This window comes from Gregarina niphandrodes, assembly GCF_000223845.1.
Source record: "Gregarina niphandrodes unplaced genomic scaffold scaffold00034, whole genome shotgun sequence".
Lineage (NCBI taxonomy): Eukaryota > Apicomplexa > Conoidasida > Eugregarinorida > Gregarinidae > Gregarina > Gregarina niphandrodes.
The window spans coordinates 41,941-54,871 of record NW_011645803.1 but is presented as its reverse complement, the minus strand read 5'-3'; the positions used below and the strand labels follow the sequence as shown (position 1 = coordinate 54,871).

The 12,931-nt window shown below is 52.9% G+C and overlaps 8 protein-coding genes across 8 annotated transcripts; 4 read left to right on the top strand and 4 right to left on the bottom strand.

The window, feature by feature from the left end:
- Positions 1–982: 982 nt before the first annotated feature.
- GNI_132930 (soluble inorganic pyrophosphatase) lies at positions 983–1,555 on the bottom strand (the record flags this gene model as incomplete). The annotated part of the gene is made up of 1 exon (XM_011133941.1): positions 983–1,555. The coding sequence occupies one exon, from the start codon at positions 1,553–1,555 to the stop codon at positions 983–985; it is 573 nt and encodes a 190-aa protein (XP_011132243.1).
- A 405-nt stretch (positions 1,556–1,960) lies between these two features.
- GNI_132920 (bromodomain domain protein) lies at positions 1,961–3,165 on the bottom strand (the record flags this gene model as incomplete). The annotated part of the gene is made up of 2 exons (XM_011133940.1): positions 1,961–3,103; positions 3,154–3,165. 2 exons carry the CDS (start codon positions 3,163–3,165, stop codon positions 1,961–1,963), a joined length of 1,155 nt encoding a protein of 384 aa, XP_011132242.1.
- Positions 3,166–3,505: 340 nt separating this feature from the next.
- GNI_132910 (hypothetical protein) lies at positions 3,506–3,990 on the top strand (the record flags this gene model as incomplete). Its single annotated transcript, XM_011133939.1, has 2 exons — positions 3,506–3,623; positions 3,818–3,990. The coding sequence occupies 2 exons, from the start codon at positions 3,506–3,508 to the stop codon at positions 3,988–3,990; spliced, it is 291 nt and encodes a 96-aa protein (XP_011132241.1).
- A 915-nt stretch (positions 3,991–4,905) lies between these two features.
- Positions 4,906–6,448, top strand: GNI_132900 (putative transmembrane protein; the record flags this gene model as incomplete). The annotated part of the gene is made up of 2 exons (XM_011133938.1): positions 4,906–6,291; positions 6,332–6,448. The coding sequence occupies 2 exons, from the start codon at positions 4,906–4,908 to the stop codon at positions 6,446–6,448; spliced, it is 1,503 nt and encodes a 500-aa protein (XP_011132240.1).
- Positions 6,449–6,716: 268 nt separating this feature from the next.
- On the bottom strand, positions 6,717–8,036 carry GNI_132890 (DnaJ domain protein; the record flags this gene model as incomplete). The annotated part of the gene is made up of 1 exon (XM_011133937.1): positions 6,717–8,036. The coding sequence occupies one exon, from the start codon at positions 8,034–8,036 to the stop codon at positions 6,717–6,719; it is 1,320 nt and encodes a 439-aa protein (XP_011132239.1).
- A 1,303-nt stretch (positions 8,037–9,339) lies between these two features.
- GNI_132880 (hypothetical protein) lies at positions 9,340–9,663 on the top strand (the record flags this gene model as incomplete). Its single annotated transcript, XM_011133936.1, has 1 exon — positions 9,340–9,663. The coding sequence occupies one exon, from the start codon at positions 9,340–9,342 to the stop codon at positions 9,661–9,663; it is 324 nt and encodes a 107-aa protein (XP_011132238.1).
- Positions 9,664–10,190: 527 nt separating this feature from the next.
- On the top strand, positions 10,191–11,930 carry GNI_132870 (putative transmembrane protein; the record flags this gene model as incomplete). Its single annotated transcript, XM_011133935.1, has 1 exon — positions 10,191–11,930. One exon carries the CDS (start codon positions 10,191–10,193, stop codon positions 11,928–11,930), a length of 1,740 nt encoding a protein of 579 aa, XP_011132237.1.
- Positions 11,931–12,109: 179 nt separating this feature from the next.
- On the bottom strand, positions 12,110–12,631 carry GNI_132860 (hypothetical protein; the record flags this gene model as incomplete). Its single annotated transcript, XM_011133934.1, has 1 exon — positions 12,110–12,631. One exon carries the CDS (start codon positions 12,629–12,631, stop codon positions 12,110–12,112), a length of 522 nt encoding a protein of 173 aa, XP_011132236.1.
- Positions 12,632–12,931: the final 300 nt, after the last annotated feature.

The window sequence follows — 12,931 nt, the reverse complement described above, 5'->3', positions numbered from 1 at the left end:
CCCCCCCCCCCCTCGCTGGGGGCCTGTGCTCACTCTACGGGGTTGATTTCTGGAAGAGACAAAGCTATGTACCCCCTTTCTTGGTTGGAGGGGACTATGTTCCCCCTCCCTTGGATTCGATCCGCTCCGGCGCTTATTCGCCTCCCTCTCACTTGCCAAAAACAGTCGTCCATTGGACGTGCGGCCTCCTAAAAGGGGTCAGGCCAAGAGCTGATCGTTTACGGTGTCACTGACGTCCTTTATCTGCGTCGAAACAAATCCTGCCCGTCTACCCATCCAAGTTGAAGCTAGGCGTTCTCGCCAAGGGTCCCGGATTAGTCCGGCCCATCGGCTACCTTCTTGAAGACTCATCACAATATCCTCTCCGTGCTCTCGGATTACGTAATGGCCGGTGCCAGTCAGTAGCCCCAAGGCGACGCGAGACTTTAGAGTGGCCGACCGCCGGCATGCGGCCCAAGCCAGACCCCAGGCGATATCGCGACTAAATGGCTGGACAACGTCTGGAGTCAGGCGCCTTACATACAGCTCCAAAGGAACATAGTAAAACCCCGCTTTGGCGAACGTTACGCTGTTTCTCCAGGCGTTCTCCGAGATGGAATCAAGCTTGACCGAGTGTCGGCACTCGTCCGGGAATTTTTGACTTATAACCACCGACTTGCCTCCGGCGTACGATAAAAGCCGCTTCGGCTGACTCAATAGGCCCTTCACTGATCCAAATATCAAGCCTAACAGACATGGCCAAATTACAGGTGGGCGTGTTTGTAGCGCATATGTGGGGAGCACGCGTGTGTGCTGTTTAATTTTTATACGAACAAGTCCCAATTTCGAAATTCATGCAAGTATTACCATAAGTATATGCTCGCCCGATGTTGTAAAAGAGTTTCTCGGAGAACTGTTGTGGGTCTGAGGTTGTAGCTTGGGATTCGAAGTATCTATCAACAGACGCGATCGCCTTGCCTATAAATTCCATAAAAAAATAGTACTAACTATAATCAAGTTGTGCATCTATGGCCTCATGAGCCTTGAGTTTCCGCATTTCCTTGTAGCGCTGCACACCATCTAGAATGCTTTCTTTAGCTTCCAAAGGGCCTTCCATGCCTTGCGTTTTAACATTTTTGCACTCTAATTTCTTATAGTCACGAAAGAACCGTTCGATCTCGCGTAAAGTATGAGGTGGAAGTTCCTGCACCGTGTTGTAATGCGAGTAAGCTGGATCATCTAAGAAAACGCAAATAATCTTTTCATCCGGCGCCCCTTGATCCACCATATGCATAACACCTATAGGCTTAACCTTCATAATCGAACTAGGATAAACTGGCTCTTGCATCAATACCAACACATCTAAAGGGTCATTATCCTGTCCTAATGTCTGAGGAATAAACCCGTAATTCGCCGGATAAACAACTGATGAATATAACACTCGATCCACTCTCATGCAACCAGATTTCTTGTCCAACTCATACTTAACCTTAGATCCTTTCGGTATTTCAATCACTACATCAAACTCATGAGGAGAATTCGAACCAATATCGACGTCGTGCCATGGATTCGCCATTTTTTTCCTCAGATAGAAAAACAACCAAGCTCCCCCACCACTAAGCTTTGAACCCAAGTTTCGAACCCAGATCCGAATCCATGCTCTGAACCGGGGGCTTCGAACCCAAGTTTCGAACCCAGGTTTCGAACCCAAGTTTCGAACCCAAGTTTCGAACCCAAGTATCGAACCCAAGCACAATCCAGTGTTTCTTGCAACAAGTCAGCATGCCATTGTCTGGTGATAAAGTAAACATTTACAAACGCTAAACAAACCGGACGAGGATCAGACGAGCTGGGAACACGATACAGCGGGAACAAGAAGGATCAGACGAAGAAGGATCACACAGTTTGTAGGGAATAGATGAGGTGGTTTCGTGAACAAGCCAAATACGATAAGTACAACGACCGGGGGGAGGTGAATTAATTACCTTGTGAGCATTTGTAGTTCATTGTCGTCCAGAGCGGCCACGTTGACCTCCACTTCGTTCCGAGATAGTCGGTTCACAGTGCTGCTGTCATCTTTGTCCTTCATTAATAGATTTAAGACGGACCACATATTGGTTGGATTGAGCCTTACCAATCTTTCCGCAAACTTTTGCAGAAGATGTTGCCTGGCTACCGGCAAACTATCCAATGACTCTAAGCTAGCACCCGGTTCCAGTCCGTTGATAAGACTTACATTGGATCTGGCTGACATCTGGCCGACCGTGTTGGATATTCCACCCGACATCCCGTTGGAAACAACGTTTGATGTGGGAGTCTGCTTGCCTGCAGCACTGAGGCCGCCGCTGACACTCAGGCTGCTACCAGCAAGGGCCACATCACCGTCCACGGCTCGGGCCGCCGTCTCCTGGGTCCCATTATTGAGTTGAATTCCACTGAGTTGTTGTGTTCCACTAACCTGTTGCGTTCCACTAACCTGTTGCGTTCCACTAACCTGTTGCGTTCCAGTAACCTGTTGTGTTCCACCAACCTGTTGCGTTCCACCAACCTGTTGTGTTCCACTAACTTGTTGCGTGCCATTCGCCGCCGCTCCGTTGGGTAGTTGTTGCATACCTGCAGACTGACCTGCGGCTGAAGGCGGGTCATTGTTTTCACGTTTTTTGAGAGGCGGCCGACCCCTTTTGGCACCCGGTTGTGGGGTTTCCGACCCTTCGGATCGCCGTCGTCTCTTGCTCTTGGGTTCCTCTTCTTCTCCCTTGATCTCCGTACGGGCAGCCGACATTGCCGAACCGCCGACCGCCGAGCCAAGCAGTTGCTCAGTGTACTCTTGCATGCGGTCTGCCATGCCCGCTATGTCGCTGGTCTCACCGTTATAAGTCCTGCAGTTGCCCCAAATCAGCAGCAGGTCCTTTCGGAAACCCTGGGGCGATTCTGCATAAAAGCCGTCCCGTACTCGACGGCCCACCGTCTGGAGATCCATTGGCTGCTTAATGATGTCGGGGTAGTCGTCCAAGCCCATACGCTTCCAATCTACGGGCTTCAGAAACGGCGCTGCATCCATATGCTTCCGCAACTTTGCCAACACCGAGGTCATCCATGGAATCGAACCCACATCCTCCGATGTCTAAAACATGGATGAAACTATATAGTGACAAGAAGTGCTCAGGTATTTACCGATCGTGTCATCTGCAATAAATATGGGGACGAATAATTACGACCTCCGAGTGGGTGAGTATACGTTCGCTACCGCTCCCCCTTTAGTTCCCTCTGGCCATTGTCTGGACCCCCATTCCAGGCTTGACCTTCGCCACACGTGTCATCGGCCACGCGGGCATCACCGACTCCGAGGGCGTCATTTACGACGCGGCTGGAGGCAGAGTAAGAAGCCCGACGCACTAGACTACCATGTTTGCAAACACTAGTACATGTCGCCAACGCTGGTACATATCGGCAGTTCACGGTTCACCTTTTCTACTTTGTCTGTGATGTAACTCATTTGGTTGCTGCTGCTGCTTAGACCGTGGGAATGGGCCGCTTATTTTGCGGCCCGGTCGTAAAGATGGTTCAGCTAGACGTAGACGATACCGTCCGCTGGGATAAAGCCATCGAAGCAACCAACATGTACTACCGATCCAACGATGTGAGTTTGTTGCACACATTAATGATTCACCCTGACTGGCACCTTCACCCCAAACGGCACGGTGTGAATTTCGCCCCTGACCGCAACCACCAACCCCAGATTGCGGCCACTCCCCTTTTTGCGGCCACTCCCCTTTTTGTTGCCTTTCGTTTGCGGCCCGACCTGGGACCTGCGATGGATAAACCATCTCTTCTGTAGTATTCATTCTTCCTGTGAGTATTCACCACGGTCACTTGAACGTTCTTGGCTGTAGTCAAAATTGTCATCACCATGTGGCGATGGTCCTGAACCTGTACGGGTACTTAGGAAAGAGTAATTGGAACCCTCTATCCGTCCTGAACCTGATCCGGAGAGAGGGCAAGACTATCTAACTAGCTTTGACTCTGGCGCTTGACCCCGACTCCAGAAACCGACGTTAGCTCTGTCTATGGCTCTGGTAGAGTCTTTATATTGCCATTGATATTGATCTTTCGGCTGCTCCCCGGTTCCCGGACCGCAATGCTGCTTCGCTCCAGGGACTGGCCAAGAGGCGAGTGACCCGTGGGCGACGTCTCTTCCCTCAGCATAAACCTCCCATCTCCTGTAGCCGCTGCTCTCTTGTAGACCTCATACGTACACACTCCTGCGCCTGAACAACCGACTATTACTGGACCATGTGAACCCAGCTGTGTGAATGAACCCAGCATGCGGTAAGTCTGGCTATCCAGTCCCAGTATTAGGTCTTAGGTTGTTAAGCGATTAAGGGTGTCGGGTCAGGTCTGGGTAGTGCAAAGGGTACCTGTGGCTAGTACAGAAAAGGAAGCCCCGCATAAGATGAATCTCAAGTAATTGACCGTACATGCAGTTGAGGTGATGGCTAGGGCGGAGGAGATCATGCTAAACCAGACGGCCGCGGGGACTGCAGCCTGGTGTGCATATTCCCAGAGGTCTATGGGTATCTCGTTCCGGTGTGTGGCTTTGGCGATAACACGTTTCAATCCGCAGATATTATTGGGGTAAAGACCGCCCAATGCGGAGGCCGCGACGACCGTTACGTAGATCCCGTTGATGACTAAGCTGCCGAGGACCAGAGCTTCCATTGCGTACCACGTCCTTTGGTCTCCGGTTTTAGTTTTCTCGCGTATTGATAAATTCACTGTTTCTCACTGCGGTGCGTCTGTCTGTCTGTCTGTCTGGGTCTTGGTCCCAGTCTTGTGCCCTGCGCGAAGAAGCTGGGTCCCAATGTTGTGAAGAAACTGGGTCCCAAGGTTGTCCCAAGAGTGAGGAAAATTTGTCGGCTAAAATTGATGGAGACGAACTGGCAGCAATGGCGGCTGGCAGGGGTGGGTTCGTTGGCATTGTTGTTGGTGAAGTCGCAATCGCAGGTGGCTACCCGTCGGTGCGCGGATGTGTTTAATCAGCAGTGCAAAACGGCATCGTTCCAGGCACCGTTGTGGCAGGCGGCAGTGACATTGATCGCGCAGTTAGGCTGCTTGTCCTGGTGGTTGACGGAGCGGGTGGTGCATCCGGTACAAAGCAGTGCGCCCATGGATGGCGTGACGGACGCCTTTGGCGAGTTGCACACACACCCGCCCGTCTGGAGCTACATGTTTTTCGCAATTCCTGGAGCACTGGAAGTCGTCGCCCTCACGATGCTCTACATTGCCCTTGGTACTCTGCCCCTTTCTTCCGTGCTCGCCGTCTTCGCCTTCGGCTACGTAGCCTACCGCATCTTTACAGCCTGTCTCGGTCAAAGACGGCTTCAACGATCCGACTACGTTTCGTTTGCGCTGCTCCTCCTTGCTGCCGTCTTCATCGCCTGGGCGCAAATCGAACGCGTCCTTCAACTGACGGCCGCCTTCACCCCTAGCGCCTTCACCCCCGGCGCCTTCAACCCTGGTGCCAGAGCAGCACCAAACACTCAACTGTTGAACGGGAAGCAAACAAGGGGGGAAACAGTGGCCGGAAACACAAGTCCGAGTCTGGGTTCAGACTTGGGTTTGGGTCCAGATCTGGGAGGGGCAATCGGTGGTGGAGCTGGACAAAAAGTTCTAGCGGATGCCGTTCAGATAATTGACGGACTAGGACAGCCTACATTGAGCAACGAAAGCTTCTTGTTGATTGACACTATTCTTTTCGCTTTATTGCTCGGCCTCGCTGCAGGGGCGGTGTACACACTGCGCCTGATAATTGTTGAGGGTCTACTACAACGATTCCGATTCCACTACATGCAGGCACTTGGGTTAGAAGCATTGTACGGGTTATCGCTAGCGGTGGTGGGACTGACAGTGGCGGATGGCGTTATGTTCGAGGACTCTGGTGTCACCATGTTCCAACTCATCACAAACGTGTCCCTGGTCTACTCGACACTCGGGTTCATCGTGCTGCACTTCCTGTATCTGTTGACCAGCTACTACCTGGTCTCAAACACGCGAATATTTAAAGGCGTCTGTTGCTCCCTCGGCCTGTGGACCGGTCTCTCGTCCGGCCTCAGGGAAACAAAACCAGGACCCAGGACGGGACCGAGTACACGACTCAGTGCTCGACGAAAACACAAAGCAACCAGCGAGGATGAGGTCGAACCAGACCTGACCGCCCTATACCCGGTCGAGTTCATATACCGGCTGCCTTTGGTACTTCTAGGCGAGCTGGTGTTACAAGGGGGGACTGGCTGGTGTCAAATGCAAGGGCTGGTAGGAAGGTCCATGCTCATTCTGGTTTCGATTCTCGTAGCCAAAAAGCAATCCACAAAAACGACTCTCCGAATTCAAAGCGCAACTGACATCGATCGCTCCACCGACTTGGCGGCCTATTCGGAAATACTACGCGCTCAAAGAAGCTCGTACTTGAACGCTATCCTATCCTCAACCAAGGCACCTAAAGGCACACATCCTTGCCCTTTGTGTGTGGCAGAAGAATTTGAACAAGACACGCGGCGGTTGGAAACACGACAGCTGGATACACGACAACTGGACTGTCGTCCGCACGACTTGGACGCGGGGGACCGTGCGATAGGGGATCGTGTTAGCCGCATGAGTCGCGATTTTTTCCTGGAAGCCACGGCTGGTCGGGGCACGCCGCAGTTGGGCGCCCCGCGCAGTCCGTGCATTCCGTAAAGCTAGGTGGAGGGGTTAAGTGGAGCGGCAAGCAGAATTTCTTTGAGCTCTCTAGCGCCAGCGTCGCATGGTTCCTTGAACGACTTGATAGTGCTATTGAGCTTGAAGGCAATTTCCTCCAGTTGGTCGGGTGCATCCAGGGCGAGAAGTTGCTCCACTTTGTTTTCGACATCATCGGATTTCTGTTGCTTCTCCACAATCCATTTGTTGTAGGCTACCCGGATGGTTTTCTTCGACTCAACTAGGATAGTGCGTCGCTTCATAATGAGTGCCTTCTGGTCCTGTAGGGCCTTGGCCTTTGCGCGGGCCGCCTTGACCTTCTCTTCGGCCTGGAGCCGCGCACGTTGAGCTGGCGTCATTTTTTTCATGGACGCTTCCAACTTGGCAACACGAGCTTTCTCTCGGGCCTCCTTCAGACGTGGGTCCTGCGCCTCAGCGGTAGTCACGAACTTTAATACACGCTGCCGTTCGGCTTTGAGCAAGCCCTTAACTACCTTCCAGTTCTCCTTCTGCATCCACTTCTTTTCTTCCTTATCTTGCGCCTCTTCCAAGTTGAACTCAGTTGCGTTGCTGAAGTCGCGCCACGACTCGTAATTGGACCAGAACTTGTAAAATTCCTTCACCTCCTCCAAAGGTGTCTGCATGTCTCCAAGGGCCGGTGGTTGACCTACGCACCAGCGAGACTCCTTATCGAAGGCGGGGCCGCAAATGCCGAAAAAATCGGGGGCCGTGGAAATGTCTAGCTCCGAAGGTAATCTGTCGTCAAATGGCAAGTGGCTGTCGTACTGCCGGCGCATGGCCTGGTCCGAGAGAATCTCGAAGGCGTTATGCACCTTGAGAAAATGCTCATGCAAGTCGTCGGCCGTCATTTTGGACACGTCAGGTAACCCTTCTATACCCACCTGATCGGCATTCACTGACGGAGCACCGGCGCTCTTGTCCGGATGGAAAATCAGGGCCAATTTCCGGAACTGTTTCTTGATGTCCTCAGCACTCGCATATGGAGAAACACAGCACAACTGGTACAAATCCGCCCGGTCCTCCAGAGCCTGCCGCACGCGCATCGCGATGGAACTGTTCTCTCGGTAATTTTTCCGCTTCCGCTCGGCCTCCGTCTCCTCCGCAGCCGCACTCGAATTGCTATCCGGGGCGACCGGAGAGTCAACCGAACCCTGTGACGGTAACAAATGCTTGCGCTCGTAAACCTCGAAGAAAGCACGTCCTGCCGTCTCGCAGACAGGTCGCCCCACTATTGTGGAGTAACTGCCGATGTAAATGCCACCATAGGACGCAGGAATAGCAGGGAGTGCAAGCACAGGCATTTCTGGCCGGCCGCAAGGAAAATAAAAAGGAAAATTCGGCGCCAACGGCTAGCTTTTTCATCCCCACCTCGCTAGTACCAAACCGCGGCACCTCACTACCGGCCGATGCCGCAGCCTCGCTAACCATTGCCTCAGCGCCGGATTGCCCCTCGCCATCGACCGTTATAGCCTTTCACAGCCCGCGTCCAGGAGCCTACGCCATTCGCCTTGCCCGTAAAGGACCGGACCGTAAGCCCACAGGCCGCAGCGGTACTTCCTGCATACAGACTTCCAGACAGGCTTCCAGAGGCACACAGTCGCGTCGGGCGTTTTTGAGCGACGTGCCTGAGCGAACAATTGGGGCCGAAGAGCCACTTCCTCAGAGCCATTTCCTCAGAGCTGCGCCCGTTGCAATTCCTGGCGTGTCCTGGCGACAGATCCAATTTTTGGAGTTTGCAGCCTGGCGTGTCATCGCATTCCCCAGTCCTCAAAGTGGTTCTCATGACTGTACGGAGCACAGCCTTATATTCATCGTGGAAACGCACCTATCGCAGCAAGCCGGCAACATCGATTGGTCTTTATGTAAACGGGATGGGTTCGAATGCCCGAACGGGATCGGGGACCAATAAATTTGTTGGATAACCGTTGTTTTGGGCAAAGCGTGTAATCCGTCACTTTTTGTTTGTACGAAAATTTAGATGTCACGGAAGCTGGTTTTAAACGACCGGAATCATACGGGGAGTCAAACAGAAGAAGTTTGACTCCAGGCAACACAACTACAGACTGTCCTAGGCTTGGAATAAATGACTTCCTCAAATAGATTTTGGAGGCTCAGACGTAGATGCGTGAAGAACGGCGTTAGTGTCAACAGAATCTGTTACGAAAAGAGCATCGCTGACGAACACACTATGGTGGAAGAAAATACTAAACAAGATGATGATGAGAATGCGCCACCAGGAATCATCCCGAGAGCCAACATAACTACACACATCAGCGTCAGCGGACACGCGAGCAAGAGCAAGTCGGCTGCATATTTCAGTTGTATACGGATCGACCGGACTATGATTCCGGTGACGACCGTTAACAAAGCGGAGTAGTTAATCCCACTGTGGTTAGTTCACGGCGCCAGTCACGGCGTCAGTCGTCTTGTAGAGCTGGCGGCCTACGACTTAACTATGGAGTCAGGCGAGTCAACCACAAAAGAGTCTGTCCCAGTTTTTCTACTAAAATCAGCCTTGATGATAACTGGTTGCAGCAGGCAGGAGAGTCAGCGTTGACTATTCTTACAGGAGCTTTGTTTGTTCGACAGGGTCACGGATTAGCCATGGTCCACGCGGAGGGTTGCGATACGTACGCGGCGTTCGTGCGGATGAAGGAGTTGTCTGAGTCATCGTCAGTGCGGGTGACCTCGAAGCAGGAGGCTTCGCTCAAAGAGGTCGACACCGTGAAGCGTCGCAATCGCGTCGAATACGTACGGGGATCATTTTCCGATGACGGGGCTGTGAGTTTTGCAACGCGTCTTTTATTCAAGGCTCAGACGCAGATGCGTGGAGCTCTGCTTGATGAAAGGCGTAATGGTGGCCAGTTAGATGACAAGCGTATCAACAGAATCATCAAAGCGAATCTGGAGGGCATCGTTGTCCGATGATCGGTTGTCCGACGATCGGTTGTCCGACGATCCGTTGTGCAGTGTGGTTATTCAACCGTCAGCGGACCCCCAAAAGGACAGCAGCGCTAGGTGTAGGAATCTACGGATTGACTGGGCCAAGCTTCCGGAAGTGACATTGACGACGACGGCTGCAACCGTTTTGGTTGAAGCGGCGGTAAATGGCAGTGGTGTATGTGTTGGAGTATAGCTGGTGTCACATCTGAACAAGGTTTGATGACGAACTCTGAAAACGCGTGCGGGTGCCGTCTTTGATGACGAACTCTGAAAACGCGTGCGGGTGCCGTCCCAGGAATCAATAGCAGAGATAATGACAGCTCAAACGATGATCTCCTTATTCGGCTTTGATCGGTCATAAAAACTATCCCCAAAAGGTAGCCACAAAAGTCTTGTTTTTGGACTCTCCCTTGGTGCAGGCAGGCCTATTGGTGTGCGTACGAAGGCGACGTTGATGGTGCTGTTGGGTGACTAGTCGCTTCTGGTTGCCTTGTTCGTCAAATATTAAGAAAATGAACGATTCAAGCTTTTCTCACGAAGACGACATTGGACGGATGGCGGCTCACAATGGTCAGGATGAAGGGAATGATGAAGACGGTCAAGGAGAAGGGGACGGTCAGATAAGTCGGAGGACAATCAAAATGTTGATCTACTTTGGTTTGATTTTATTTTGTTCAGGTACTGTGAGTCTGTTTACGATCAACTGGATGGCCGCTATCAAGTCGCGTCCTTGTAAGACGTGTGAGCCGAAGGCGTTTGATGCCAACAACACGCTTCAGGCTATTCAATGTCTTGGAGAGGTGCTGTGTTATCCCATCTACCATCTGGAGAAGTACGTTACGACGAGGTGTGTGCGTGCGAAGAAACATCGATCTGTGCGGAACCTGAACTCTTCTCAAGTTCGCACGGTCGGCCCAAATTGGACAGACGGGAAGAGCAGCCGTAGTCCGAACAGCCGTAGTCCGAACAGCCGAAGTCCTACCAGCCGTAGTCCGAACAGCCGAAGTCCTACCAGCCGTAGTCCGAACAGCCGAAGTCCGAACAGCCGTAGTCCGAGAAATAATGGTGACGTGAGGCAGGAACATCACAAACGGGATCACGGAAAGCGGGAACCCGGGGGGAGTCTGAAGAGCAGTCCTCGACACAGTCCTCGACACAGTCCTCGGAGCGGTGCAGAAGTGGGTTTGCCGGAGGTGAGTTTACGAGTGGAGGAGATTGGTAGTGATTATCGCGAGTACGGTTATCTGGAGTTCGAGATGTTGGGTGATCGTAGTTTGCCGCGTGCGAAATGGTACCATTGGATCGTGCCTGGATGTTGTGACGGTTTATGCAGTGTATTGTTCTTCTATGGTATCCAATTTACGGACAACAATACGGTAGCCATGATTCGTTGTGGCACGTTACTGGTTACGGCGTTGTTGTGTATAGTTTGGTTTAAACGCGACTTGCGTGTGACTTCATGGGTTGGTCTTTGCTTGATTATTCTTGGTCAGGCGGTTGGTAGTGTGGAGGCTACCCGTTTGGCGACTTCGAACCATCGACATACCACGTTGGGTGTGTTGTGTGCATTGGGCGGTGTTTTATTCTCAGCATTGCTCTATGTTTGGGAAGAAAGTATGTGGGTCAAGAACAGTATGTCACCTGTGGAGGGTGTTGGCTGGTTAGGAATTGTCAGTCTTGTGTTGTCAGTAATTGCCTCGGCCATCGCCGATGCAACCGGTACCGAAAAAATCAGCGAAGCTCTCTACCAACTAGGATCATCTCCCGCCCTCATTGCCGTCTGTCTGCTCTTCATGCTCGCCGTCGGGGTTGTGAACACGTTCGCTCTCGGCGTAATCAGCCTCGGCTCCGCCCTCTTCACCGTTACCGTTCTCGCCGCACGCAATGTTCCACTCTGGCTCTGTGATCTCCTCTTCGGCTTCGAGACCTTTTCCTGGCTCCAATGCGTTTCCATCGGCATCATCTCCCTCGGCTTCCTCTTCTACGCACATGTCACTGTACGCTGCTTCCCCTCCAAATGGCGCAGACTTCTAGATGCAGATGTACATCTCACCTGCCACCTCGTCTTCAGCGACAGCGAAGACGACGACCCAGACCAAGAAGAAGAAGACACCACACATATTTCCACACCCCGCAATAGACACTCCGCTGGACCACATGTCGTCTTGACTAGAGACCCTGATGCGTTCTACCTCGATGACGGACAAACCTGGCTCTACCTTGAACGAGACGTCGAAGTACTCAAGAAATAACGACTTCGTAGGAGGCCATACAAGTCCGCCTCTAGACGTATGAGGCCGCCTCTAGACGCGGCAACATTCATAGACCAAGGCGACCCACGACTCGACTCAGGTTGCAAGGCCACTGCAGGCAGGCAGGCAGGCAGGCAGACAGGCAGACAGGCAGACAGGCAGGCAGACAGGCAGACAGGTCACTGTAGGAAGGTCATGGCGTTGATCTTGATGACGTCGGCGCCTATGCCGGGTGTGCCTGTGCTGGGTGTGCCTGTCCAGGGTGGGGGTGTTTTTTGTAGTTTGTTAAGGAGTTCTGCGTAGGTGGTTTCGCGGTGGGCGAGAGCCATGCTGACGAAGGCAGCGACGATGGCTGCGGCGGCGGCGTTACCGGATCCGATACCGTAGGAGGAATGTATACCCAGTCCGACGATGTTTTCGCCGGGGACGGCGAGCACGCCTTGTGCGGCCTTGGGTACCTGTGCGAGGAGGCCACCGTCTGTGGTGAGACCGGCAACTGCGAAGGTGCCGAACTCGGGACCCTCAAGTGCGTAGAGTGCCGGCCACTCCAGACGGCCGTAGACTTCGCCAGCGACCGAAGCCACGGTTACAACGTTGTGCGCAGCCGCCGCCTGCATCACGTGCGACAATACCGGCAGTCGCTGCCGCGTCCCGAACGGTGCCAGCACGACCGGGATGTTCATCCGCACTGCGTAATCCATGCACTTCACAAAATTTGACACCGCTCCCGCACGCCGCGTTATCAACCGACACGGCACCGTCGTACCCACCCCTGTCACACTTGCCACGCCCACCTCGTTGTTCGTCAGCGCGCCAATCAAACCCGACAGGTACGTCCCGTGCCCGTCCGTATCACTGACCAAACCGTTCAACTGGTAAGCGTTAATGCCCAGGATGTCGTCCACCACGCCATTCTCTGCAAAGTATCTGTGTTGGTTGGTTGGGTGAGATGAGCTAGGTGATCTCACCTTGCTCACCAAGGGGGGGGGAGGCTGCGGGGG